A 27,690-nucleotide genomic window follows, 5' to 3' on the forward strand; every position below is an offset into this window, starting at 1 on the left:
ACAAGGGGGAGAGGATATGAATATTTTACCAGTAGATCATTCAACCTTTGGTAATCCATGCAAGGTCCTCAGCCCCCCCCCCCCATCCTCCCTCTTTTAAAAAACAAAACAAAACAAAACAAACATGTTGGCCAAGGCAGGAGAGGTGGAGGGGGGAATGCCACTCTGAGCCAGTCCCTCCTTGATGTATTGTTCCATTGTCCAATCCTCCTCTTGGGAGAGTGGACAGTTCTTGCACCAAAGAAGAACAGCCCCATCCCTTAGCAAAATGGTGCAGTTCCATTCGTGATGGGGCAGAGGACCATGGCCTTAACAGGGCTAAATACTTCAGCTATACCTCTGGTGTTAGTATTTCCTGGTATTTCCCGTCAGCCTTGGGACTTTCTACCGACACTGACTGGAGACAAACAGCTTGGTTGGGGAAGCACTGCCTGTTGCAGGAGGGTGCCCACTTGAGGATGCAATTCCCAGGGTTGTGCAAACGTAACCAGGGGAGACCTAATGTGAGGGGATGACAGAGGGAAGAAAGCAAGTAAAATGACAAGTGCTCTATGTACTCACCATTTACTAGGACATGAGGAGTGATGTGTGAAACCCTGAACCCACAGGTCCTCCATCAAGTGCGTGCACATGTAGGATAGAGGGCAGGGAAATGGGCTTTATCCCATGCTTCTTCAAAGTGCTCCAATCCATTAAATTCCCCGTCACCCCAGAGTCCATCCACGCTCTGGCAAAGGAAGAGCAACCCTTGTGCTATACTTTTATGAGGATTTGGAACATTTAGAGAGCTGGGGAATAACTCACCGATCACCCTCTTTCCACTGCTACATTAACTTCCGTCGTACCCTGACTACGCCCAGCTGCACGGGTTCTTTGGAAGTCTCGGCTTGTCGAGCTGGTGATGTGATCTCTCTGTACGGAGACCGTCGGTGGAAGTAGCGATGTTGCGGTCATACATGATGGCCAGATGCAACACCTCATTTAACATTGCTGCCTCCCGTTTACAGGCTAGTTCAGCCTGCAACTCTCCCTGCAAACCTCTGAGAAATGTATCCATTAGCACTGGTTTATTCCAGTGGGTTCTGGCTGCCAGTGCCCTGGCATAATCCACTGCTGATCGCACACCCTAAATAAAATGCAGCAGGCCTTGACCACAGATTCTACCCTGGTGGGGCTGGTGGAAAAAACCTTGAGTTCTTTGATGAATCCATGGTACTCGTTGAGCTGCGGGGACGAGTTAGTCACCAGTGCAGCTTGCCAGGCACAAGCTTTCCCCGTGAGTCAGGAGAGCACAAAGGAATGCGGTCAGGCAGAAGGAGCTGGTTACCAAAAAACAACCCACATTAAACTACAAATGCCTTACAGCTATCAGGATCTCCTCCATAAACCTTGGGGGTGGCGATTAAACACTTTACCACTTGATATGGTTGTAGGTGCTTAGGTATAAGATACATGCATAAACACAAGGTCCAATAAATTTATTAGGTAACTGCTAGGTTTACTTTGGTGAGAAAAATAATTAAATTATATATATATATATATATATATATATATATATATATATATATATATATATATATATTTTAGTTACAACCCCGTCTAGGAGGTGAGGTTGCAACAGAACTGTGAAAAGACTGGTAGGTGGAATCACTGGACTGAATTGATAGATGAGGTGATTTTTTTTTGTATTTAAATGGTGTGTACACACACACACACACACACACACACACACACACACACACACTTCAGGAGTGGCTAATTGCCAACATAAAATCCACACTACCAAAAGAAACACCACAACAAACTACACTTTACCAAACAAAAATAAGATATAATCCTACATTCACTCCCTGACAATAAACAGACAATAACCCCAACCCCAACCCCAACCCCAACCCCAAACAAGCAGGCACCACTCCCTACAGTCAGTACTTATACATATAATCATCTCTCCCAGGGATCACAATCAGAAACAAAACCAGCAAATGCTCACATACAGATTTAAACATACACAAGCTAAATAGGGATATAGGTAAGCACAGCAAAGATTACAAATTCACAAATCATACCACAAAACACCAACTCCAAAATGAACTTGGACAAGCCACTCTCTTCTTCCAGCAGGGTCCTTGTATAAGCCACAGCAATCACTCAACTAGGGGTGGGGCCAGCAACATGGTGACAGCCCCAAATCCCGAACTGGACCAGGAGCACACTGCAGCACACCAGGAGTGTATATATATATATATATAGTGAATCCGGAAATCTGCGCTTCAGCTTTTTTTCACTTTTACAGCCTTATTCCAAAATGGATTAAATTAATTTTTCCCTCAAAATTCTACACATAATACCCCATAATGACAAAGTGATAAAAGTTTGTTTTTAATTTTTGCAAATGTATTAAAAATAAAAAACCCAAAAAATCACATGTACATAACTATTAGCAGCCTTTGCCATGACACTCAAAATTAAGCTCGGGTACATCCTGTTTCCACTGATCATACTTCAGTTGTTTCGACAAATTGACTGGAGTCCAGCTGTGATAAATCCAGTTGATTGGACAAGAGTTGGAAAGGCACACACCTATCTATATAAGCTCCCATAGTTGACAGTACATGTCAGAGCACAAACCAAGCCATGATGTTCAAGGAATTGTCCGTAGACCTCCAAAAGAGGATTGTAATGAGGCACAGATTTAGGGGCGGGTACAGAAAAATTTCAGCAGCATTAAAGGTCCCAATGAGCACAGTGAAAAATAAGAGACCAATACAAAATGATCAATTTCTCTAGTTTTACAATTGATGGGCATCTGTTTGACCAGGCTGAGCAGTTTTATTTTTTCCTAAAACTACTGTCAACATTTTTTCCAAATTCCAGATAAAAATATTGTATTTTAGAGCATGTTTTTTTAATGAAAATGACTAATGGTTAAAACAGTTACAGAAATTTCAGACCACAAATAATGCAAAAAAAACAAGCTCATATTCATTTATAAACAACACAGTACTAATATTTCAATTTAGGATGAGTCAAGAAATCAATATTTGGTGGAGTAACCCTGATTTTTAATCACAGCTTTCAAAAGTTTTTGTAGTACCTTTTAAAACTGGTGAGCAAGGAGAGTGTAAAGAAAATACAGTAATGGTCTGAGAGTCCTAAATCAGGTGAGTTTTACACCTTGGTCTCTACACCTAAATATGGCCCCATTTTTGTGTGCGACTGATTACATATTGCATGATGAATTTAACAGCATGATAAAACAAGTAGTAAAATCTGTAGACTTGCCCCTATTTTAATAACAAGATATTCAAATGTGCTTTTGTTGTGAAGGCTTTGTTAGCTGAAGACTTCACATTACAAACCACAGCATTTAACACACAATGCCTGTTTGATTGCTCACAGGACCATAAATAGTGCTCTTTTGGATCTTTGTGTCACCAATTGTTGCACAGTACCAGAATGGGAAACTGTGGTGTAGCATGGTTTCTAACACATCCGTCCTCTCACTCCTTAGATGGTAGTGTATCGCAGTACTGTGGACTTCCTGGTGAAGAGGAGTAGGTGTGAATGTAGCGGTCCCAAACAGACTGAAGTGTATTCATCCAGTTTAAAAAGCTCACCATGCTCCCAAAAGATGTTAAAACAAGTCATTTATGATGCTGAATTTGATCATGAGAGCTTCACATCTGCAGCTCTTCTGCTCATTTAATGCAGCCTAGATTGACATGTGCTATGTAGCCTTTGAATTACAGCCAAAATAGGTTATCTTAGAAGTGTCTCATGTTATGATTTGCCTTATGGTATATATGTTAGTTTGTAACCTCTCCTCCAACTGAGATATTTTTGTTATCTCAGTGGTGTGTCTATTTTGCCCAGTAGTGTTGCTTAACTAGTCAGCTGCATCCTGAATGAAATTTATTTATTGTACATGAGTTGAGTTGGTTTGATTTATGAAGTTATATTTTTTGCATGTTGCATTCTGCAAAATTGCAATGTCTAGCTATAACTTTTACTCATGATTTCACTTTAGACTCTAAGGACCGGCTAACGGCACATACACTTTAGTGCATACATAGTGTGTATAGGATGGGAAATGGCTATGTTGTGTTCACACATGTGTAGTTTGCTGGAATGCCACCAAGTTTTGCTTTTCACTCTGAGAGCAGAGTGAGCATTCTGTTCCACTGCTGCCGTCCCATCCATCCTGGGCAGGATCTCAGAATGTGGTATGCAGAGGAATATGCCCAGGGCATCAGCACCACCTGGGATAAGATCTGAGACAGGAAGTGCACACCAATAGGTACCCAGAATGTATTTTCCATTTATTCTGTGATCTGTCAAATACATTCTCACGTTGGCACTTTAGATGTACCTATTATACATAAAAGTATTTTAATTTGAAGTGAATTAAGTACAGAAAAGCTAAGAACACTTTTTATTTTTTGCCAGGAAGAAGCAAAGAGGATTAAAAATTTGTCCTCAATGCTAGTACTCTTTCCTAGCTGCTTTTTACCTGCATGGTCATGTCAGACGCTCACACCCAGATGAGCATCCACATCTCCTGGAAGCCCAGGCTACTGAACCCCGTGACCAGATGCCAGTAACGAACTCAGACCAGTGCCTACTTGCATCTGACGCACTGCCTCCCTTTAAAATGCAGCTGATCTCACAGTCTTTTCAGAGCCAGTTTCCAAATCTCAGTGGCCAGACAGAAAAATCAGGTCAAGCAGAATTGTTACACTGACACAGCAATAGTTTGGACAACACCATGGAACAAATTGACAGCAGTGTAACGGAGGTGTCAGGGAACAAATGCGATGAGTTTGGAAGAGCATTCTTGTGGTTCTGCAACTTAAAAAGAAAACCACGCACAATCCATTGAAAGGAGAAGCCTTATTGCTGAATCCACTGCAGGAAGTGCTTTAGTCAGGCAACAGGACTGAAGAGACACCAGCAGACCCACCAGGGTAAAAAGGAACCAACAACAGACACACAGCAGTCAGAACTCCATCCAATGTTTACCCTTGTACTTCTCCTTTGTAGCAAAACTCTCAAACATCTTCACAAATGGCACCACCATGGGGAGTACCTCAAAGTATTAGAAAATGTCTTTCACCGCTGAGGAAACATGGCAAACCGAGAACCTCTCAGGCAAACATGACCCTCCATATGAACCCCTGACAAGGCTAAGGAGATCTGCGCAGCATGCTAACCAGGCCAGGGACCACCCTAGGAAAGCAGCTGCTGGACAACCTCGATGCCAAACACCTAAAACCAAAAGAAAAGCCACTCAGAAGGCAGCCAAGGACAGAGCTGAGGAAGAGAGTTTGAATGATTGTGCTGAGCCTTGCTCGATCACGGCTGACTTTGAGAATTAAGCAGACCTCCAGCCCCAACAACCGCCCACCTCCTCACACGTGTGCGGCAAGTGCCTTAGAACTTTGAGCCACCTGCATTTCCTGAAAAGCCATGAGTGCATTCAGCAGGGTGAGAGTCCCCACTGCTGCTCCCACTGCGGCCTGTACTTCAACCTCCTGTGCAACCTGCACCATCATGAGCGTACCATCTATGCCAAAGAAAGTCCATACTGCTGGACACTGTGTCATCTGGTCTGAAACGCCACCAGGAGTGCCACATGCATCGCACAATAAAACATAAAATTGCCATTTCAACTCTGAATAACTGTTTTCTTTATAAATACCAAAAAGCCCATTACAAAGCAAATTTATCAGAGACATGAATCTGATATGATGTACAGATGAATTTGACATGCATTTTAAACAGCACAGTAGCATATGTGAACTTTACAGCTGTCACTGTAATCTCACAAACATAGACTGACAAGTCCATGTTGGAATTTAAGCAGAGCAGTGCAGCACATGAGTCTTCTCTAGCTGCCGCCACCTCCTAATCAGTCCCATCAGCCCCAGAGCCTGCATCCTCCAACATCTGCTTATAGCGACTTTTGAAGAACCCAGCCTGGAATTATATACAGGAATAAAGCAGTCAAATACAGAGTCAAATAAATCACCCATTAAATGTTTATACAGCATTGGACACAGGAATTCTGGAAGTGACAATAGCAAATGGTAACAAGAGCAGAAATGACCTTGTAGAGGCCAGCAGTGATGAGAGCCAAAATCAGCAGCCCTGCTACTGTTCCTCCAATTATCTCCTTAACGATGTTTTTCTCCTCATACACCTCCACCTGGGTATTAATCTACACACACACACACGCAATTTACCATTAAACAAATCAATTTATGGCAAAGGATTCAGGATCTTGGAGAACTGTTAACATCAGATTGATTCTACTGTATCGACACTGTCAATGTCAGGGGATCTTGTAACTAAAACTGAGGTGTAATTTATTGATACATCAACATGCAGCACTATATTGTCTAAAGCAATGTTTCACATCCTCGACCTGGAGAAAATATTTCTGTCATTATATGTCTGATATTTGAAAATCTTCAGATTTTCAGATGCTAAATTTTATTTTGTAATCATATGGGTGTTACAATAGTGCCTGTCTGATTGCAAATACAATATTTCAATTAACATTAATGTTTAGTGAAGTAATTAAAAGAAACCTATGTGCTTACATAAACATGCATGCCACATTATGACATGAGACCTTTATGTTTGTATAAGTGATTACATATAGGTGAATAATGGATAATCATGAGAAACAATGATTACAAGCTGGTAGACTCTTCACTGGTACTGTAACAGTGTACTGATCGTAGTAAAATTAGATATATTTTAGCTTTGTATACACAAACAAATTTAAGTCTTTTTTAACAGGTAAATTAAATAACATTGACTCTGCATTCATATGATTCTGACTACAGATGTTTATATTATGAATACACTGAAAATGTTTTGGATGTTCTGTAATGTACTTCAATGCTTAGGTGGACACACAATAGACAGAAGGAAGTTGTGACATCTTCAGATAAAAAGTAATTTATTTACCAGGCCTGTGGGTGCAGTATGTAGAGAATCAGAGGAAAAGTAGACATATTTATTTTTGTCATATTCCAGAGTTGCTGTACTGACCAGCTCAAAAACTGCTGATCGGAGTCCAGTCTGAGAGAGAGGCAATACATGAACAATAAAGAGTAAAAAAAAAACTGTAAAACTAATAACACTCTGTACTGGTAAAAGTATCAATGTTGCCATATAATATGTTAACAGTTAACTTGTAAAAAATATGATGTAATATAAATATACCTTTAATATAAATATACGTTTACCTGTTCAATCCACCCAGAACTAACATGACCAGAGATGTTGTAGAATTTTGACTCCCTTCTCATCAGATTTGCATTACACCTAAAAAGTCTGCACACAGCCACAGAACAGTTCTAAAACACAAAGAGAGTTTCCATTGGTTATGTTTACACTGAGTACACGCAATCATGAAATGATTTATTATATTACATAGAGAAAGCTTTACTAAGACAATTTGTGTAATTCTCTGTTAAAGAAATGCTGTGTTGGGAAACAAAGCCATAACAGTTACTCACCACTTTGTGGTGATTTTTTAGTGCTGCCACAAAATCAGGGACTGTGGGTTGCTCATCTCTGTCTACAATACAATCTTGAATCTAAAGAAAAAAACAATTACCATAAGATTCTCTTCTTGTAAACTCTATAGGCCATTTTGCAGGATATGAATTGCATCTACTCTAGGATTTAATTGTCGTGCTGATTCATCAATGCTTAAAATGTTTGCATTGATATATTAGCATACCTGCAAATCCTTAGTGGTCCAAATGTCCTTATCTCCTAATGTTATTGGGACTTTGATTAAAATAGTGAGTGTTAAGTCCCTTAGGTCATTCTGGACCTGATAGATAAAGAGATAGAGGGTGAGAGAGACAGACAGAGACAGATAAATGGATAGATGGATATATAGAGAGAGGGAGAGAGAGAGAGAACATGATTAAATGATTCTCTGCTGCATTATAACTATTCTGTTATATAGTCCAATGACAAAGGTGTAATTTATCTTCATACTTTGAGGATTTGGCTGACTGGTTTCTCAAGGTTGTTCTTTCCTGCAGTGAAGTTAATGTGGATGCTGGACTTCTCATATCTTCAAATAAAAGCAGTAACAGGATATTACTAAAAGATCACTGAAACAGATATCAAGACGGCTGAATGGTGCAGGTAGAAACCACACAGTGTTCTCATCTGAGCACACAGAGCCAACCTACAATGCTAGTAGTGTGGGTTTCATATGAATCAGAGAAGGTGTGTATCACCTTCTTTATTAGAGTTCTAAACATACTGGGAACTGACACTGAATAAATAAATATAAAACAAAACCACATTTAAGGAAAAGCATCAAGATATGTAAAGAGGAAGGGGATAACTAACCTGATCAGTGAGATGTAGATGCCATATTTGACACCAATGGTTCTGTTTTTGAACAGTTCGCTGTAATCTGAGTGTTTGTCATTGCCGCTGTAAGGACACTTGGGTCAGTGTAGTACAACACAACTTTTACAATACAGAACTAAACATTTGGTTGCAGTTTGTTCGATTCATGCTCTGAATGCAATGGACCAATATTTTGGGATAGATTAACAATAAGCAAACATTTTTTAAGCCTTTTATGTCTATAGCTTTGTGATATTGTACTTGTGACTACTATTAACATTTGTGTAAAAGATGTCTTGTTGGGTAACAAAGCGCTTTGTAAGTTCCTCTGGATAAGAGCATCTGCTAAATGCCGTAAATGTAAATGTGTTGGATACCCCTTTGAAACAAAAGGCATGAATGTTATCCACAGAATGTTATCCTTCTACAAGAAGGATTTTAAATGCTGTTGGTCTTTGAAAAATGTCAGAATCTCAAAAGATGTCATTAAATTACCCACAGATGCAGACATTAGAATATGAATTGTGTTTGTCAGGGAAAAAAAAATCAGGACATACCTGGAAGCAGTAGCAGTGAACATCATCGTTTTATCAAAGTTAACGTCTTTGTTTATGTTATATGTAATGTCAAAAATGGCCTAATGGGAAGATGGAAATCAGGCTATGAACAGCTTTTCATTTACAGGATGTCACGGAATGCTCCCCTTCCCACTGATCATGTGGTATGGCCCGCCAAGTGCAGTGGGAGTTCCTCGTTGACTGAGATTTGTGCTATTTGTAACTGTAGAGAGAATCTGTATGTCCTGCTCCTTGATCTGTGGCACTCTGGCTGTTACAAAGGACTATTCCTGAACTAAAGAACATGCTTTTTCAGCATTCACTATCTGACTTCTCTTTTGTTTGATTAAAAATTGTTTTTCCCTTAAAGTTAATGTCTCTTTTCACCCTCTGGGGGGACTGTCAGGATACAATCAACAAGATAACACTGTTGCAATCCTGTTTGCAATTTACGCCATTAACAGGATGAACTCTGAGATTTGAAATTTATTAGTTTCCAGTTTTAGTTTATTTATTTATTTTCAGCTAGGTGTAGATCATTTAAGGGCCTGTAAATAATTTTAATTTTGGTAAACCGCTGTATATTTTAGTTTTTATTCATTCTTGTTTTTGTTTAGTTTTAAATATTTATTATGCAAGCTGTAATGACAAGCAGTATCAGATAAGGTTATAATGAATTTAAAATGTATTTTATATAAACCTTGAAAGGATTTAATTTCACCAACAGTTCTTGACTTGTATGACCAAGCGGCAAGGCTTTTGTAGGCTTTGCTTAGTGCATTTCTCTGCATAGCTATCTAATGCTACATATAAATGTCAGGCAAACTGATTCATGGCAGACATGTTGATGTCCATGAACTACCGGTTCTTCAGTAAATTAATCAGGAGTTCGCCTACATAATCGTCAAAAGGGTCAAGCTCGGAGACAACCAAAAGTCCATTCCTTCCTTTGACTGCAGGTCGTGGCAGTATAATTCCAGGCTCGAAGCTAAAAAGATGGCTAAGTCAGCCAACGCAATCCAACTGTGGCCCAGTCCAAATATGGACGAATGGCATGTTTGATCTAATGGATCAACTGAAATAAGGTAAGACAACTCCTTTTATGTGTGCAGTGGTTGACACCAATCAAGTAACTGTTGCTTGTGTTTTGTTGTTGCAAGGAAAGCTTGAACCCAGGTCAGCTAGGTGATAACTCTGACAGCCTACTGGGTGAGCAACCATGTGCAAACAATGGGTCCATGTGCAGAACAGTTAGACTGTGAAACAAGTAAACAAGAAACGTAAATAACCAAAAGGTGAATTGAACCCCAACCATTTTGTTACAAGGCAGACAAAGACCCACTAGACCACAGCAGCTATAAAGCTACCTGTGCGTATAACGCCCTTCAGAGGAATGGAGGATGACAAAACTAGAAGGAAAAAATACTAAATACCAGGAAGAAACTGTAATGGCTAAGGGGAGCCTTGGAGAGAGACAGATTTGAGAGTGAAAACTGGAGAGGGGAGGGAATGTGTAAAAACACAGAGACCCTGGCAGCACAGAAGTGAGGTGTAAGCACAAGGGCTCATAGAGCTCCATACCTGAAGCTGCCAGCTAGGAGCATGGCTCAGAACTTTGGCAAAAACCCAGCAATGGGTCACTGGGCTTATATAGGCCTAGCCCAGCTGTTGGGCATTAAACCTGATTAGTGGTGTGCCTGACTCGAGGCCCCCCTCTTGTGGCCGGGCCTTGGCCTGGCATGGACCCTTACAGTTCTAGCACTATATAAGTGAATTAAATTCCTGGGGTTATTAGCATCTCCCTTACTTTTTTTATGCATTCATACTCTATTACTGCTATTACTCAATAAACAACCTATTAGTTGTAAAGCCTGTAGTTCATGGGTGGTGTTTCTAATTTCTTTGTGGGTATATCAATCACTGTATTAAATAAATGATATGAGTTGAGATTGAATTAACAAATTAATTGTAATTAAAGACTGATTCATTAATCACAACCTATTTTAATTTCATCAAGGTTCATCAAAGTGTTCATGTCACTACATAACTAAATACAAGTATTTGACAAACTGTCAAAACATTTAAAATTATCCTCAATACTGAAAATGTTTTTAAGGTTTTTGCTGGAATATACCTTAAACAGATTATTTGTAGTGATTGTGCTGAATATTGTGCAATTATGTATTCACAAAATTTTCCTAATTGTAATGCTAACCTAGACACTAGAGTTATTTAATTTAGCCCTGTGTTAACATTTAACAGAAATCTAATGCCCTGTTTTCTTTCCAAAACCTAACTCTAATATTATTTTTATCTAACTTCTTAGCATCACAAGTTTCAAAAATATTTTCACGGAATATTTTATAAACCGTGTAACTAAGCATGAGGGTATAGGAACTAAACAAATATTTTGACTTACCAATCCATTCTCCCTGAAGATGGGCTTGCTAATATGACAGGTGGAGGTCCCCAGTGAACCTTTGTCATCACTGTCCAGAGATATGCATTCCACTCTGCTCTGCTCACATACAGGAAATATAGAAAATATAGAAATATTCAGGTGGAATATGAGGCCAATCTAATAAAGGTGAGTTTAAATAGTATGAAATCAAGAGTCTGCTGAGACCAGTGACTTGTATAAGCCATATTAAGATACAACACACATTAAATGATAAGTCAACAAACTGTACTTCCACAGTGATCAATTTGATTTGCACAGGCAGTAGATGGTGGATGTGTGAACAGCTTATTACCATGGAGCTTAATGACCCAATGAAAAAAGAATTATTATTATTATTATTATTATTATAAAACCTGGTACATCTCACAAATTTAATGGCTTTCTACACTAAACTGTATATTATTTCTGCTGAACCATACAAATGAGGGAGTACTGCTCTTGCCTGTTTAGTGGTGAATCTCCTGAAGGACAGTCCAAAGGGATAACTGAGAGTTATGAGACTGTTGTAGGAGTTTTCTCCTCTGTTCTCCACAAACATTGTCACATTCATATCCTGCATGATTCCAACTTTTATATCTGATGATCTAGTATATGAAAGCACATGAACTCAACACATAAAATGTTTTCAATAAATTAATAGAAAAAAAACCAATAGGACCTCCATTATCTTGGCAATATTAGTATAAGGTGGGTTTGAACCCAGGTCAGCAAGGTGATAACACCAAAAGCCTACTGGGCAACCACACTCTAACAAGAGTAAGTCTGTGTGCAGAACAGTTAGAGCTTGGATCAAGTAAAACAAAAGGAAAAAACTAAACACCATGCTAAGCGTGGAAAAAGGGAGAACAAAGGACTCCACGGGAAGAAATGGCAAACCTGATGCACTGGGGGAAACTCAAATTAAAACTTCCCAAACGAAAACTGGAAGGAACCTGAATGGCTAAGGGAAGTTTTGCGAGAGAGACAAACTCAAGAAGGGAGGGGATGTGTAAAAACACAGACACCTTCGCAGAGCAGAAAAGAGGCATAGCACAAGGGTTCACAGACCACAATACCCAACGTTACCTGCTAGGCACTAGGCTCAAAACTTTAGCAAAGACCCAGCACTGAATGATTGGGTCACTGGGCTTATATAAGGTCTAGACTAGCTGTTCGCTGTTAAGCCTGATTAGTGGTGTGCCTGACCCGAGGCCTACCTCTGGTGGTGGGAGAGGGCCTTGGCCTGGCACCAGCCCTTACAATTAGTGATTTTATGATAATGTGGTAAAGTGTTGAGACATTTTATACTTAAGTATCATTTACATTTTGTGTATATAATGTATGCGTGACAAACTGAATCATCATGGAAACATCATGTGTTTTTAACATTAATGTACTTACCCAGAGAAGTTGAAATCCATTTTGAGATTGTCAGTGCAGATCTTATCATCTCCACAGTTCATTTCAAAATCCAGCTATGAAATGAATTTATAGTGTTAATAAAACTTACTACCATTGCTAGGTCTCAAGTGTATTATTCTTTACAAATAGCAAGTGTTTTATGTGATTTCATCTGGGTATATGGATAACCTAGTAAAGTCACAGTGTTTGTTTTTCCACTGAATAAATATTCTTGAGGTCTTTAGTAGCAGCAGAACTATTTTGTTGGTACTATTGCTCTAAGATGAAAGGTTCACCTTGTACTCTTACATTATGATCTGAGGTGGTTTTTATTCCCGGGTGAAGGATGGGCTGTAACCCTTCCACTGTGCCAACTGGGAGTCCCTCAAATGTTAACGTTAACTGATTGGACAGTGGATTTAATGCATCCTCATTGCAAGCCTGTGTGAAAAGAGAAATCAATAATATTAATAATAATAATAATAATAATAATAATAATAATAATAATAATAATCACAAGATGAGAATCAACAGAACTGAGCATTATTTGACTTTACTGGGATTTTTACTGAACATTGAAATTCCTGCTTTTTTCACAGACTATGGACACAGTGCTATGGAACAACATGGACTGAGCCAAATGTCATATGTTAATGTGCTGATGCATGTCATATAAAATATAGAGAATATGTGATCTTGCAGGGCTCTTTTCCCTGGGATCCTAGAACATCTGGTAACATGAACCTCTATGAACCCCTAGAACATCTGGTAACATGAACCTTTATGCTTGTTAGCGGGATTCACTTTATTGCTTATTACCCCACTGGATTTGTTTGCCTATCATGTGTTTACTGGTTCTTGACTTGTGTCTGTTTTTTTGACCACACCTTTGGATTACCTCTGTATATCATTAAACTCTGTCATACTAAATTCTTCTCTGCTCATCCTGACACTCGTGTTCATACTAATTGAGGGTGCTATTAAATATGGTTGTTCCTATGTATTTTTAATAGCACATAATGCAAGCTTTTTTACTGAAATATGTGAGGAAAATAGGATGAAGACAAAAGAAACCAAAATGAAAAACACATGGTTCAGGTGTCAGAGAAAGTCTGACCATAGAGGGAGCAACCATGAGGAAGCATTGATCTTACCTCTATAAAAAAATTATGCTCTTTGCACACCTCATCCAATGTAACAGTCATACTGTCTGACACTGCAGGATTTTTGACTGAAAAGAATGCTCGATAGTTTTGTCGCTTTCCATCAAGCTTTAAAGTATATTTAATATTTGCAGATAAGTCTAAATAAATAGAAAGGAAATACACAATTGACAAAAAAGCAGTGTTATTTAAATTTTTCCAAAATAAAGGTTTTGTTTTATGTACCCACATTTATGGCATTTAGCTGATGATTTTTACCCAAAGCAATTTACAATAATGATTGAGTACAACTTGAGGGTTAAGGGCTTACTCAGGGGCCCAACAGTGGCACATTGGGGCTTGAATCAGCAACCTTCCAATTACAAGTCAAGTACCTTAACCACTGAGCTACCACTGCCCTATACACATATACTCTATGTATGAGTAAAAGAGAGAGAAACCTTCTGGGTAAGTGTGTTTATCCTTCATAGTGAAACACAAACGCAAGATGTTTTCTAAAGGCTTTTCACAGTCTGTGTCTTTAGTGGGGATTTTTGATGGGCTATAGGTTACTTTGGTCACCAAGGATACAATAGGTCTGGACCTGAAGACACAAGATACACATGCATATGAATAACCATTTGGTATTTAAACATAATGTTTATCTCTCACTTTATGCTACAATGTACAGAGGTCTGCTTCTCCATGAACATTTGTCCAAACCTGAGCAATGTGACTGCTCCTTTGCTTCCAACAGCAATATCTGGCAGACCATCTCCACTGTGGTCCAGAGCAAACTCACTCAAAGATAAACCAAAGAACCGTAGACCTACATGCACAGATGAACCACTGATTCTCTGTCGTTACAAAACAGTGAAAAGGGATGGAGTATTTTAGGAAAGGAGAATAGCAAAAGTAAATAGGTTTTGTTAGGATGAAGGTGATCATTTTACAGTAAAATACATCAGTGTTTATCTATCTTCTCTTTGTCTCGCTCTCTCACCTGTGAGTAGGTGGGGTTGATGTCTGCTGTTCTTCCATTAAAAATGTAGATGCTGCCCTGTCCATCATCCTCCAGTGGAGCACCTACCACTACATCTGCAAAATGATCCCCATTTAGATCTCCTGGGCTGGATAATGGAGAGCCAAACCTTCCTTTTTGTCCCATCATTCCTTCTAATGTCTGTGTTGATTGTTCCTGTAATTGTGACTGTCAAAAATAATATAAAATAATGAACTCAAAAACATTACCACACATGTATGACTAGTGGTGTCATTGCTACATACATAGATATTTGAAGATAGCTTGAAGCTCTTGCTATATGAGAAAAGCTGTTGACTGGGCAGTGTATTAAATGTTCTGTTTACCTGCTGTGAAAAGGAGTAAACAAAGATTTTTCCTTCCTGATTCTCTTCCATATACAGCGGAGCAGAAACTAGTAGAAGGTCCATGTAGGAGTCAGCATTCAAGTCTACCACACACACTTCAGCTCCATAGTAGGCACCAATCTGTGGCTGAGGGGAAAAGGGAGTAATTTAGAGAATTTGAAAGCTTTATGATCCATGGCCCACTTTTTAAATTTCATTGTAGTCTGTTTTTAATACAAACTGCAACATGTACAACCTCTGGAGGATCCAGCAGCAACTGTGTCACTTTGTTCAGTGATGATATGGTCACCCTTCCCTTGTGTGCATGTCTTGGAGCTCCCAGAATAACATATTTATCATACCTCATTCTTCCTACTGCCATAGAGTAACCTGGTAATGGGAACACCCAAAATTTTCTGTCCCTTTAACTTCAAATTATGTCCTACCCTTATGAGTAAACAGATTGATAAAACGTTCTTTATTAATCCTTTTCTTAAAAATGTGTTGTTGTTTTTTTTTAAATATAGGTTTAAGTCAAATTTCAAAGTCAAATTTATTTATATTGAACTTTTTACAAAACATGTTGTCACAAAGCACCTTTACAAATCTATGGTGCAGATCCCTAATTAGCAAGATGGAGGTGACAGTGGCAAGAAAAAAAAACTCTCTGGGTGGAATTGAGGTAAAAACCTTGAGAGGTTTACATCAGTGTTAAAGCAGTGGTCCTCTTGTCAGACACTGTGAATGGCCGCAAATGGGCCAACATGTATATTAGAGATCTGTACCTAATAAAGTGCCAATGAGTGTATATATAAGGGAGGTGTTTCTGTTGTATTGGTGGGAGAATATATACAGACATGTTAGCTTTATGGTGTGCTTTATCTCTGATATTCATTTTATCTTAAGAATAGACAGCAAATTTTGGAATAATTAGTTACAGTAGCTGATATATTAGATATAAGAGGCTTCTTACCTAAATAACTGTCATGTTCACTGCCTGTGTAAAAGGAGATGTTTTCTTGATGTGAATTATACTCCTGGTATCCTCCTTTCCACTGGAAAGCTCCAACTATACTCATTATGATGTTTCCCTAAACATGCAAAACATTATATGTTAAACATGATTAAAAATTTACTTTTTGAATGGTGTGACTACATATTTTTCACTGATGTCATTCATATGCATGTTGGAAAGCAACTTTTAATATAAAATCAACCATAAAGAAAGTTTTGTATGTATTTGAGGATGTGAAATCAACGTTAAAGTACTGATCATTTGTATCCAATAGTTCCATTTGTTGGCTCAGTGGTTATCATATACAGACAAGTACAGGTTATTTTTTGACACCAGAAAAGAACCTGCATAACACTCTAGAACAAAAGGGCTTTCCTGATCACAGGCTGCTGTGCACTACTGTGTTACTTGTTTGGTAACCTAGGCAACCTTTCTCTTACATAATGACCACAGATGCTTACTGTTAAAAGAAAAGTCTAAGAAGAACATTTACATTTGTATTAAATGCTGCATTGAACCCATCCTGTGCAAACTCCATTCTGCTGGAGTCTCCTGACGTCTGGGTTCCTACAAAGAAACAAATACAACAACAACAACAACAACAACAACAACAAAAATAAATTATTATATAATATCTAGAACAGCAATCTTGAAACTTTAATGTTTACGAAAGATAAACATCACTGACATACCCTCAATAGCGATGATCTGCTCCTCCAAAGTTCCACGGATTTTGTCCAACAAGTCATAGTTATCAACCTTGAATATATGCTCATTGTGTGGCTGAGACGCAATGATTCTTAACTCCTTCTGAGCAGATTGACTTTGAAAAGCTATGCCAACCTTCGAATGTGAGCCACAAAGCAAAAAATGTTTGGTCTCCTTCACACAATATCTGAATGTGTGTTAACATTTATTGCATTAGTCAATGGAGTGTTCGAGGCCAACATGGATAAGTCCAAGGCAAAAGTATGATTTTAACGGAATGTAAATGGTGGGGGTTTCCTCTGGTTGTTTACAGCTCAGGAGAATTCCTTAGTAACAAAGTGGGAAGTTCAGCATTTATGTATTCCATTTGACCACTGAGCTTATACAGTCCTCTTTTTTGTGGATGCTTGGCTTTGTTCCTGGCCTTTTGAACATTTACTCAGAGTATTGGATGCAATGCGATGAAGAGTTATGTTTTGGTTTTATTTCTGTTCCCATTATTTTGAGTATTTTGTCATTTAGCCACATTAGCCAACATGTCAATGAGTACTGGTTCTCGGCAGGGATGTTTTAGAGCCCCGTCAAGTGGTGGTCTTTTTATTAACAACGAATTTTTTTAAATTAGTGATATTAGTTGTAGAGTTATTTTTCATGGAGTCTCCTGGAAATTTATATTCCGAATGCTTCCTTTTCTGAATAGATATGTCACGGTTTGTTCCCTCCTAGCGTCCCTGTCTCATGCTGCTGTTTCACTTTCTCCATTCCCGTTCCAGTCCTTGTTTTGGTTTTTGCTGTTTTCATGATTCGCACCTGTGTCTTGTTTAGTGTTTATTAGTTCATGTATTTAAACCCTGTCTTGTTCCCTGTGTCTTGGCTGTTCATTGTAAGTAGAGCCATTGTTTTGTAAGTGTAGCTGCTGTTTTGTGAATCAACGCATGTTTGTGATTCTATCCTTCTGTATTTCTAGCTGTTTGTTTATCTATGTTTGTTACACCCTAGCGCTTGTTTAATATTGTGTACTTTTCTTTAGTTTATTATGTATTCCTGAACTTTACATGTTGGTAATTTGACCTTGGACTGTCACAATGACTAGGACTCTGGATTTGCCCCTAATAAATCTCTCTCTTCTCCGCACGTGCATCCACCTCCTTAGCGCTCACCGTTACAAGATACTTGATACTATATTTTTGTACAACCACATTTTGTTTGTGTAGCCACATGGGTGGTACTATATAGATAGACAGACAGATAGAGGGAGCAAGATATCCAAAATTGTAGTAAAGTACACAGTTTCCAGAGTAGGAGGAGGGAGTTTGTATATGAAAAAGTAGATGTTTAAATCATAATATTCATTCCATGGGGTTCTAACAGTTTGTAGATCAAGATTGTAGATCAGTTATTTTCCTTTGAGCTTCCTAATTTCAATGCTGATATAGCAACAACTGGCAAATCAAACAGATATGTCATTACTGCAGTGTCCATTAACATGCCTTGCCACTGGCAATAACAAATCCTTATGCGGATGGTCTGAAGGTGTTTAACAATCCGATCAGCATGAGTTGCTTAACTGAGTCACCATCTATGGTGGAGAAGTCACAATCTGTGCAGCTATTTTTGCAAACTACAGCTTGAAACCCACAAAATTAAAACATTTAGATATGGTCAGCTCTCAGGAGAAATGAAAGACCCTTTAGCATGGAAATGGAGTGAATTGAATTCAGAAAACTGTGCTAGCTACAAGCTCTACAAATGTCATATGAGGCAGCATGCCATATTTAAAAGGAAAAAAAGTCATTTTTGATAGCTGCTGGAAGAACAAGGATCTCCTATCAACATACATAGGGCAATGCTAATGACAGTGCTGCTGAAAAGATGAAAACAATACAGCAGTCTGACACTGCGGTAGCTTGGCAAGCAGCAGATCTGTTAGAAAATGTCTAGAAACAATTTGTTACTCATATACATGCATCCACATTTACAATCCAGATGGATGAGACTACAGGCATGGCAAATAATTCCTGATCAATCACCTATATGATGTAAATTTTAATTATACCAAAGATTTATTATTCTGCAAATCATTAGAGAGCATGCTGCTGGAGCCTATTTGTTTGATATCGTCAGTGATTGCTTTGCGATCAGTGTCTGCGTACATGGAAGTTTATTGTTATTTCTGGCTCTTTATTTTAGTTTAGCTTTCATTTCACCCTCACCCTTGTTCTTCATCATGGTAACATTTTCCAAGGCTATATATTGAACATGCATGAGAAAGAAACAAGCAAGATGAAACATGTTTCTTCCTAAAGGATGGGAATAGAATTTAGGCTATGTATGGACCCAAGTATGAGCAGAAAAAGTCACTTAGAGCAGGTGTAATGCTCATATGTGCAGAATATGTGCTTTTATTGTTATGTGCAGGATTTTAATTTGTTTTATTGGCCTGTTAGTAATGATGATTATAAGTGATTGGCTCGCTAATAAACTGATCAGTGATGCACAATGAGACCAATGAGATGATCTGACCTGATTTCTTTATACATACACTGCAGTTGAGGGCAGGCCCAAAGTTCCCAAAATACTGGCAAGGGGTCTCTAGAGGAAAATGTTTGAATACCTCTGCAGTAATGTCATTATATACCCATTAGTTTTACAGGTACTTATAGTATATTGTTCAAATGTAGCTTTTCTCTAAGAAATAATTAGGTGTTGTCACCTTTTAGTGTTCTCTTACCACCCCATGTATCAAATCCTGGACACACCACCGATTTTGTGTTCTGAATACAGACCATTGTTCCCCATTACTTCCATTACAAACCAGCCCTGAAGTACATGTGACATATATGCATGTGGCCTTTAAATAATTTTATCATTTTAGAATTTTATTCTAAAATTGTTTATGTGCTATTGAAACATGTCAAAGTAGCATGTTTTCTTACCCCTATAGCATATCGAGTAATTTTTTTCTTTTCTGCATTTTCAATCGCTACCATCAGTTGATTGCCATCATCATTTGATTTACCATCAGTGATGATGAGTAAGACTCTGTTAGCATTTGGTCTGGCTCCTGCACTGCTGGTGAATAACTCATTCCTGTGCAAAACCAGTACAGAATTCAGATGAAACTGAGGGTCAGTATATGATCCAGTAATATGTTCATTTGAAACTATTGATGTTGAAATAAATAATGTGTCCATTTAGCTATATGTATGTATGTGTTATTTTCAATTAATTCAATAATTAACATATATAATGTTAATAGGGGACTGGACATTTTCACACGAAAGGAATACTTACACAAGTTTATTGATAGCCTTTCCAGTGTAGGTCCTTCCACGTTGTTGTTTTATATTATCTATCTCACTGATGTCTCTAAAGTTATTGAATGGAATGGATATTTTACAATAAGTAGAAAACTCTGCAACTGCAAACTGTAAGAAGGGGGAAAAAAAATCAATTATTAAATACATTTTCTAACCACATTATTTCTAGGTTTGTATTATGTTGTAATCTATTTTTAACATGTGAGTTTGTCTAAAAATATATTTTGTAGTTCCTTTGATTACATATGTAGTAACTTTGATTACACATGGTTCCATATGTAAATTTTACATATGTAATTACATATGGTTCCATTCTTTGGAAACCTTTACACTACAGTTATAACCTGGAGCCATGTTCTACATAAATTGACTATATATTTATATATTTATATTTATTTATTTTTAACATACAAAATTTGTCCAACTTCACATATTCCTTCTTGGATGTTTCCAGCACTTGAGATTGCCATGTCTATTACCACTGCTGTTTTCTGCATTCTGTATTTACCACCACAATGTCTGGTTTGTTCAACACGACTTGTTTTTTGTATGGATTTGGACATCCCACATGATCTTAATCTTCATGTTCTTCACAACTCTCTGTAGTTGCTCCTGTTTTGATTTGGGGGTGTCTTGGTCATATGCTCAATCACATGCAAAGCATATGATTCAACATATGATCTCTGCCAAATTTTCCTGGGTGCAGAATCGTCTCAAAGGATGCACATTGTGCACCTTGGGTCTTGTCTGGTATGACACACCACTGCTTCTATCAACCTAGTGCTTAGTGCTTGAACTTTTGCTGCCATGATGCCTCTGTGCTGTCCTTCATCCCATCAGTTTTAATCTTTTCATCATCAGCTGACCACATAACAGTCATATGCGCTTGGTGTGGATCCTGTTCAGGTGGATCAGGAAGTCCCTTTACATCTTGCATGCAGTTTGATGTCCCCCCTGTACAGGAGGTGGGTAATGGTAGTTCCACTCCCAAATCTGTATTTATGCCCACTCTTATTGATGATGATTGAGAGGATTCAGGTCTATGCAGAACAGCAGTGGTGATACTGCTTCTCCTTGACATATATTGCACTTATGGCCACCTGTCTTTGGGTTGGCTTCTAGTGTTGTACTAGTTCTGGATGAAGGCTCTTATGGTCTTACTAACTTTACACAGATCTAGCCATTCAAGTATCCAGGTGTGTGCAGAACCAGAATGTCACATCAAGTCAAATTTATTTCTATATTGCTATTTGTAACATAAGTTGTCACAAAGCAGCTTTACAAATATAAGGGTCCAGGTCCCTTATGACAAATCCAGGGATGACAGTGGCATGAAAAACTACCTGGGTGAAATTAAAGAAAAAAAACCTTAGGAGGGCCAAACTTGAGACAGAACCCATGCTCCTTGAATGCAGTATGATTTAGGTAAGAACTTGGCAAAAACCAAAATAAAGCAAAAGCAGAATACAAAAGGTGCTTATAACAGCAAGACTACTGCAAAGGTAAAGCACAGTGTAAGATTAGCCAACAAGACATGAAGACAAGAGGTATATCGACAAAGCCAAACTAGAGGAAACAAAACACAGGTGAACAGAATGAAGGGAGGGGATATTCACTACATGAAACCAGGGTAGAGACTAAAACAAAACAAAAACAAAACCACATGGTGTTAAATGCTATGGGCAACAGGCTGTTGAAGGGAACAAATCGTGATGGTGGTACTGAGTTATACTTTCTTTAGTTGATCCAGGCAACACTTAAGTTGGACTGCCTGATATTGAAGTCCTGATGATGAATATTATTTAAAATATGGGTTTACTTCCATCAAAGGTGGTGGGGAAGAATGGCCATAATCTGTGCAGCTACTCTTGCTAACTGAAACAAAAAAATAAAAATAAAAAAAACAAACAAATTATATATATATATATATATATACACACAAAGAGAAAGAGGCTGGTATCTACCACATATATCCAGAGAGAGAGAGAGAGAGAGAGAGAGAGAGAGAGAGAGAGAGAGAGAGAGAGGCTGGGATCTACCACACTAGGCAGGACCCCAGATGCAGGCTGTGCAAAATTGCCCCTGAGACAATCCAGCACATATCAGCAAGATGAAAGATGCTAGTACATAGAATGCCATAACCAAGTGGCTGGTATAGTGTATAGAAAAAAAAAAAACTTTGTTGAGTACAGGTTAGAAGTTCCGAGATCTAAGTGGGATACAACCCCAAAGGTAGTGGAAAATGACTGTGCTAAGATCGTGTGGGACTTCCAGATACAGACTGACCAAATGGTCATAGCTAACCAAACAGACATTGCAGTGGTTGATAAACAAACAAAGAGGGCTGCACTGATAGATTCCAATTCCAAGTAATAGTAACATTAGGAACAAGGAACACAAAAAGCTCAAGAAATACCAAGGGCTGAGAGAAGAGCTAGAAAAGATGTGGAAGGTGAAGGTAGCAGAGGTTTCTGTGGCAATCGGAGTACTGAGGGCGGTAACCCCCAAACTGGGAGAGTGGCTCCAGCGGATCCCAGGAATAACATCTGAGATCTCCATCTAGAAGTAGTCCTGGGAACAGCTAAAATACTACAGGACACTCAAGGAGGACCCAAGCTTGAAGGATTGAAGGAAAAAGACTGCCCGGAGGGGAGTTTGAGTGCAGAATCTCTTGATTTTATGTATTCACCACAAAGTAAAACCAGCACAGCTTCCTAATAAAGCTATCAGACCTTGTCTTGTATTTATCCTCTGTGTTTATGCTTATGCCAAATGCTGTAAATGTAAACACAAATGTAATGCTTAAGCACATATTTTATACCTAAGCACATACCACCATATCAAGTGGTATTCTTTCCTTTCTGTTTTACATTAGTTGCCAGGAATAAATAAAATAAAAACTAGAAAATATAGAGTTTGATATAGAGAACTATCAATCTTTTGATATAGAGAAGAATTGTCTATTTAATCTTTTTCAAAACATTTGCTTGCTTCATGCAAAGGGAGACAGTGGACATGTAAAGGAAGTGTTTGCATACGGTATGTCTTTCACCCTAAGCAAAATATCGGTACATTATGTTGGGTTGGGTATATTCACACAATGCATTTACTTAATACACACATTTCTACACATGCTGTACCTTAATATTTTGTGTTTGTAAGCCTTGGATCAGCTTTTTAACAAAACCCTTCATTTTAGAAAAGTCCACGTCATTTACACTCCCTGAACCATCCAACAAAAAAGCAATATCTGTTGGTGCAGGAGGTGGGCACTCTGAGAATAAAGAACAAAGGAACACATGCAGAAATAGAACATATTAAAATAAAGAAGAGAAAATGTGATGCTTGTTTAATTAGGGTATCTTCCTATATGAATTACCTCTTAAAGTGCTTGGTATAGGCCCTGTGACAGTGTTTCTCTCCTCAATGGTAAAGCACATGCCATTGTAGGTTGTAGTTGCTTCACAAGCCTTGGGGATGGTTGGGCCACACACCTGAAAAGGTTTTTGCTTTCATCTAAACTGTTACCTTGTGATTTATTTTGTCAGTGTATTCATTACTTTTTTCATCAACCAAGTAATATTATACCATCATCCTAAACCAAAAATAGTATGAGGTATTAAAACATATTTTATAAATTCTCAGTTTATATTCATGCTGAAATAAAATAGCTTAGTGAATATGTTTCCATACCCACATTTTTGAAGTATGAATCCATATCCGTATAAAGAGGGGAAGTGTAGACCTATGTCATCTGCTAGTTACATAGTATTTTTAGGATCTACATTCATTTTGCCACTGATTCAGTATGGTAAATTTTAAAAAATCCACATTAAACTGAGTACTGAGAACCAGACATTTTATAACAGTTCAAATACAGTAACTAAATATGTGATATAGAAACATAATATTATACTGATTCATATAACTGTGACAATTAAGATGCAATTGAATTACAATTGTTTTGTAGTACTTTTGTGAAAATGTTTTCCCTTTTACTATTAAATACACATTTCGATATTTTACAACTGTAACTGAAAATAGGGGTGACGTGTACTGCAGTGATCCTCACCTCCAAATCTTTAACACATTAGTATCTTTTAAAATCAAACAGCAGGCTGTGAACTGTTGTCTTTCCTTCCTTATACCGTGTGGACAAGTAAAATACTGTGAGTCTTGAGAGTGATGACTTACCGATATCATTGAGGACTGAGGATCTTTAGTCATTGAAAGCCCAAGAGACATATTAACAGCCTCCGGGGGAACTATAGGAAAACACAAAGGAGCAAAAACTGTATGTTTGAACCACACATCCAAAGAAACATAGCAAATCAGTGATGAATATTTTACACTACTGAAAATAAACAGCTTCTTATTAAGAACACTACAGTGGATACATACCATTAATTTTTAAAGGTGAGCAGTCTTTTGAGTTTGTCCTACATAGGTATATGTTTCCTCTTTTATTTTGATTTTGTAATAAAGGATCACTCACAATCACACTGAGAAGAAAGAGAAGGTTTTGTCTGCTAAATATAAGTTGAATTTTGATATATATCATCAAGGTATATTTTGACAAAATATTTACATTCTCTTTGACTACATTATTTATTAGAGTAATAATAATCATCAATACAGATACACTTTAAATCCAAAAGTAGGAACTCCAAAAACATAATTGTAATGGTCTGGTGGAAAAGAGTGGAGGGGAGCTCCATCACAAGAATTCTGCAAAAAAATTGGGAAAATGTCTTTGGTGTACTATGCCAATTATGCGTCTCTCACCTGGACTGATTTTTCTGTATCACTTTGTAGCCAAAGGCTGTGTCCTGGTTTTGGGTGAAGTACCTCCAAGGATTTGCTTCAATGTTGAAAGCCAACACAGACTGAGATACTGTAGAGCAAAACACAAATAAATACTATTTATGATACACATTTGAAGTACTTCTATAATGTATAATAATGCATCTTATCATGCCAAGCAAATGTAATTTGTGTAAAGCTGATTGTTTAGAAAGTCAGATAATCTCAGGTAAATTGGTAAAATGAAAGAGAGAGAGTGTGTGGGTATGAATGAGAGAGATCAGTACATTTTAAGAAACTGCCAGTTTATACTTCCTCATTTACAATAATACCATAAAAGGATGTCCTGATTAAGTGTTGTATCATCATTGCCATTGGAAATCAATGATCTGTTATTATATCAGTATATCACAATATATCAGTCAATGTTATATCAATATATCAGAACATAAAAATCTTCAAATCAGAAGTAGATTTCCTTGTTAGAGAAGCTAATTTCCTAAATTCTTCTTGACAAATAAAAATGTTTACTTGCTCTGACTAACCTTCTGTTTTCAAAGTGAGTGATGACTATGGACAATATATAAGAGATATATAAGTGCTATTAGATATTATACAGGACAATCTCTAATTAACACCAGTTAACCATTCAATGTTTTATATCAATAAATTAGGATTTGTCTTTGAATTAGTTCTTCAGATATAATTGGCACAGCATATTTCCATTTTGTTAACATAGGACAAAATAATTTGAATAAATTAACATTGAATGAATATTAAGTAAAAAAACAAAAGGCATCTCAATGACAGTTAGTGTAGTCTTACCATAAAACACAAAAAAGTAGACTTGAAAATTCCAGAGCATTTTTAAATCAGAAAAAGAGAAATGTGAAGTTAAACAGCATGATCTGTGGAGGAAGCAGATGTGGGAGTTGTTTTTAGCGCATTGACATGTTCGTTGTTACTTTGCCTCTGTCCCTTCCCCCTTTATAGAGGAAACCATCACCCTGCTGAACTTGTCACCAAGGTGCTTTTTATTGAGTAGAAATTCTTTGTTGAACATATGATAATATGGAGATCTCGTTCCCTCATTACATCCTGACTGGTCACTGGCCAGCAGATTTGACATGTTCTCAAAAATTTATAAGAAAAAAGTCAAAGCTGTTTAAAGCAAATAGCTGTTTTGCAGTCAGAAACCTGATGTCTTCTGTGGTGGAAATTTGAATAAACAGCAAGTCAGACGTGATTAAAAGAGTAATTTAATAAAGAAAATAGAACATACAAAACACAGCTGTGTGAGAACTAATGCTCTGGAGCAAAAGCTCTAAAGGGGTAGACTGACTCTGTTCCTTATATCTAAACTTCACATCCAAGAGGGGATTTTTTGTCATCCTGTTTACCCATTTCTTGCTCCTTATCGCGATAAACACTCTTGCACATACCGGGATACTTTGTTCCACCAGGACGGACACAGTTTGCTAGTTCCTCTCTATCAGGCGGAGCACACCACCGGAGTCAAGCGGGACATCACTCCCTAGTTAGGTACTTTCCCGTATTCTTGTGGGTTTCCCTCTTTCTCCAGCTCAGTCGAGAAATTCTCTCTGAGGAGCGTCCTCGAAGTTTAGTCAGCGCTGCTCCGCGTGGTGCCTCTCGCTGATCCTGCCGACTACGTCAATTTCTGTAGTGGAAATTTGAATAAACAGCAAGTCGGATGTGATTAAAAGAGTAATTTAATAAAGAAAATAGAACATACAAAACACAGCTGAGTGAGAACTAATGCTCTGAAGCAAAAGCTCTAAAGGGGTAGACTGACTCTGTTCCTTATATCTAAACTTCACATCCAAGAGCGGATGTTCTGTTATCCTGTTTACCCATTTCCTGCTCCTTATCGCGATAAACACTCTTGCACATACCGGGATGCTTTGTTCCACCAGGACGGACACAGTTTGCTAGTTCCTCTCTATTAGCATTTTACAACATATGCAAGATCACGAAGCAGCTGATTCAGCAGTTGTTTTGTTCAAACAACATATAGAGACAGAGTGTGCAGACTAAACTATTCATATAGGATTATATAGAGAAAGGATTAACATGATTATATATGAATTACATGATAATACATGATCAAATAATATTTTCCATCACACTTCAATAGGCCAAACCTGATATAGGCCTATAAAGTAGCCTGTGTGGTTTCAAAAAGAAAAAAGCAACAAAACTTAAATAAGGCATAACTGCTAACCAAGAAACATTTTAAAGTTTTAAATGAACTTTAAATCTATACACTATCCAGAAGTAAAAGTTGCTTTTCTTGTGAAAATATAATGTACACATTAAATACTCACTAAATAGTAGTTTTAATGATGATGGATATGCCCTGGTGATAGTCTGTGATACACTTAGGGTAAACTATCAAACCATAATCTGTCTTCATTAATAGGTAGTAGTAGTTTAGTTTATTGCCAGTGAGTCTTGGTTCCTCTTAAGGTTTCTTCCTCATGCTCTATAAAGTTTTTCTTTGCCACTGCCACTGTCGCCCTTGCTT

At 37.8% G+C, this 27,690-nt stretch overlaps 1 protein-coding gene and 1 pseudogene across 2 annotated transcripts; one reads left to right on the plus strand and one right to left on the minus strand.

Moving 5' to 3' along the window:
* The first annotated feature begins 3,514 nt into the window (after positions 1–3,514).
* Positions 3,515–5,740, plus strand: LOC145651355 (histone-lysine N-methyltransferase PRDM9-like; annotated as a pseudogene).
* Positions 4,302–26,945, minus strand: LOC113568826 (integrin alpha-X-like). 2 transcript variants are annotated; one of them, XM_081698271.1, is made up of 30 exons: positions 25,971–26,944; positions 25,128–25,236; positions 24,744–24,844; positions 24,537–24,607; positions 23,722–23,836; positions 23,483–23,616; positions 20,317–20,450; positions 19,959–20,112; positions 17,007–17,157; positions 16,808–16,881; positions 16,273–16,390; positions 15,556–15,689; positions 15,300–15,446; positions 14,935–15,141; positions 14,655–14,788; positions 14,393–14,535; positions 13,944–14,092; positions 13,099–13,230; positions 12,790–12,863; positions 11,852–11,993; positions 11,368–11,466; positions 8,949–9,028; positions 8,389–8,475; positions 8,026–8,104; positions 7,760–7,855; positions 7,533–7,613; positions 7,260–7,370; positions 6,979–7,092; positions 6,110–6,220; positions 4,302–5,979 (listed from the first exon to the last, which is right to left on the minus strand). In XM_081698271.1, exons 1-30 carry the CDS (start codon positions 26,008–26,010, stop codon positions 5,908–5,910), a joined length of 3,393 nt encoding a protein of 1,130 aa, XP_081554397.1. In that variant the 5' UTR covers positions 26,011–26,944; the 3' UTR covers positions 4,302–5,907. The 2 variants fall into 2 exon arrangements, with proteins under 2 accessions (XP_081554397.1, XP_081554398.1); XM_081698272.1 differs by lacking the exons at positions 8,949–9,028; positions 11,852–11,993 and having other exon boundaries at positions 25,971–26,945.
* Positions 26,946–27,690: the final 745 nt, after the last annotated feature.

The sequence above is a fragment of the Electrophorus electricus genome, chromosome 15 (assembly GCF_041902795.1).
Source record: "Electrophorus electricus isolate QZ-2024a chromosome 15, ASM4190279v1, whole genome shotgun sequence".
Classification (NCBI taxonomy): domain Eukaryota; kingdom Metazoa; phylum Chordata; class Actinopteri; order Gymnotiformes; family Gymnotidae; genus Electrophorus; species Electrophorus electricus.

Coding starts and splice junctions, on each gene's coding strand:
- LOC113568826 (XM_081698271.1), bottom strand. CDS start 26,010: ATGCTCTGGAATTTTCAAGTCTACTTTTTTGTGTTTTATG. Junction 24,845..25,127: donor ATACAGAAAAATCAGTCCAG/GTGAGAGACGCA, acceptor CTTTCTTCTCAG/TGTGATTGTGAGTGATCCTT. Junction 9,029..11,367: donor TCTTCAGGGAGAATGGATTG/GTAAGTCAAAAT, acceptor TCTTCCCATTAG/GCCATTTTTGACATTACATA.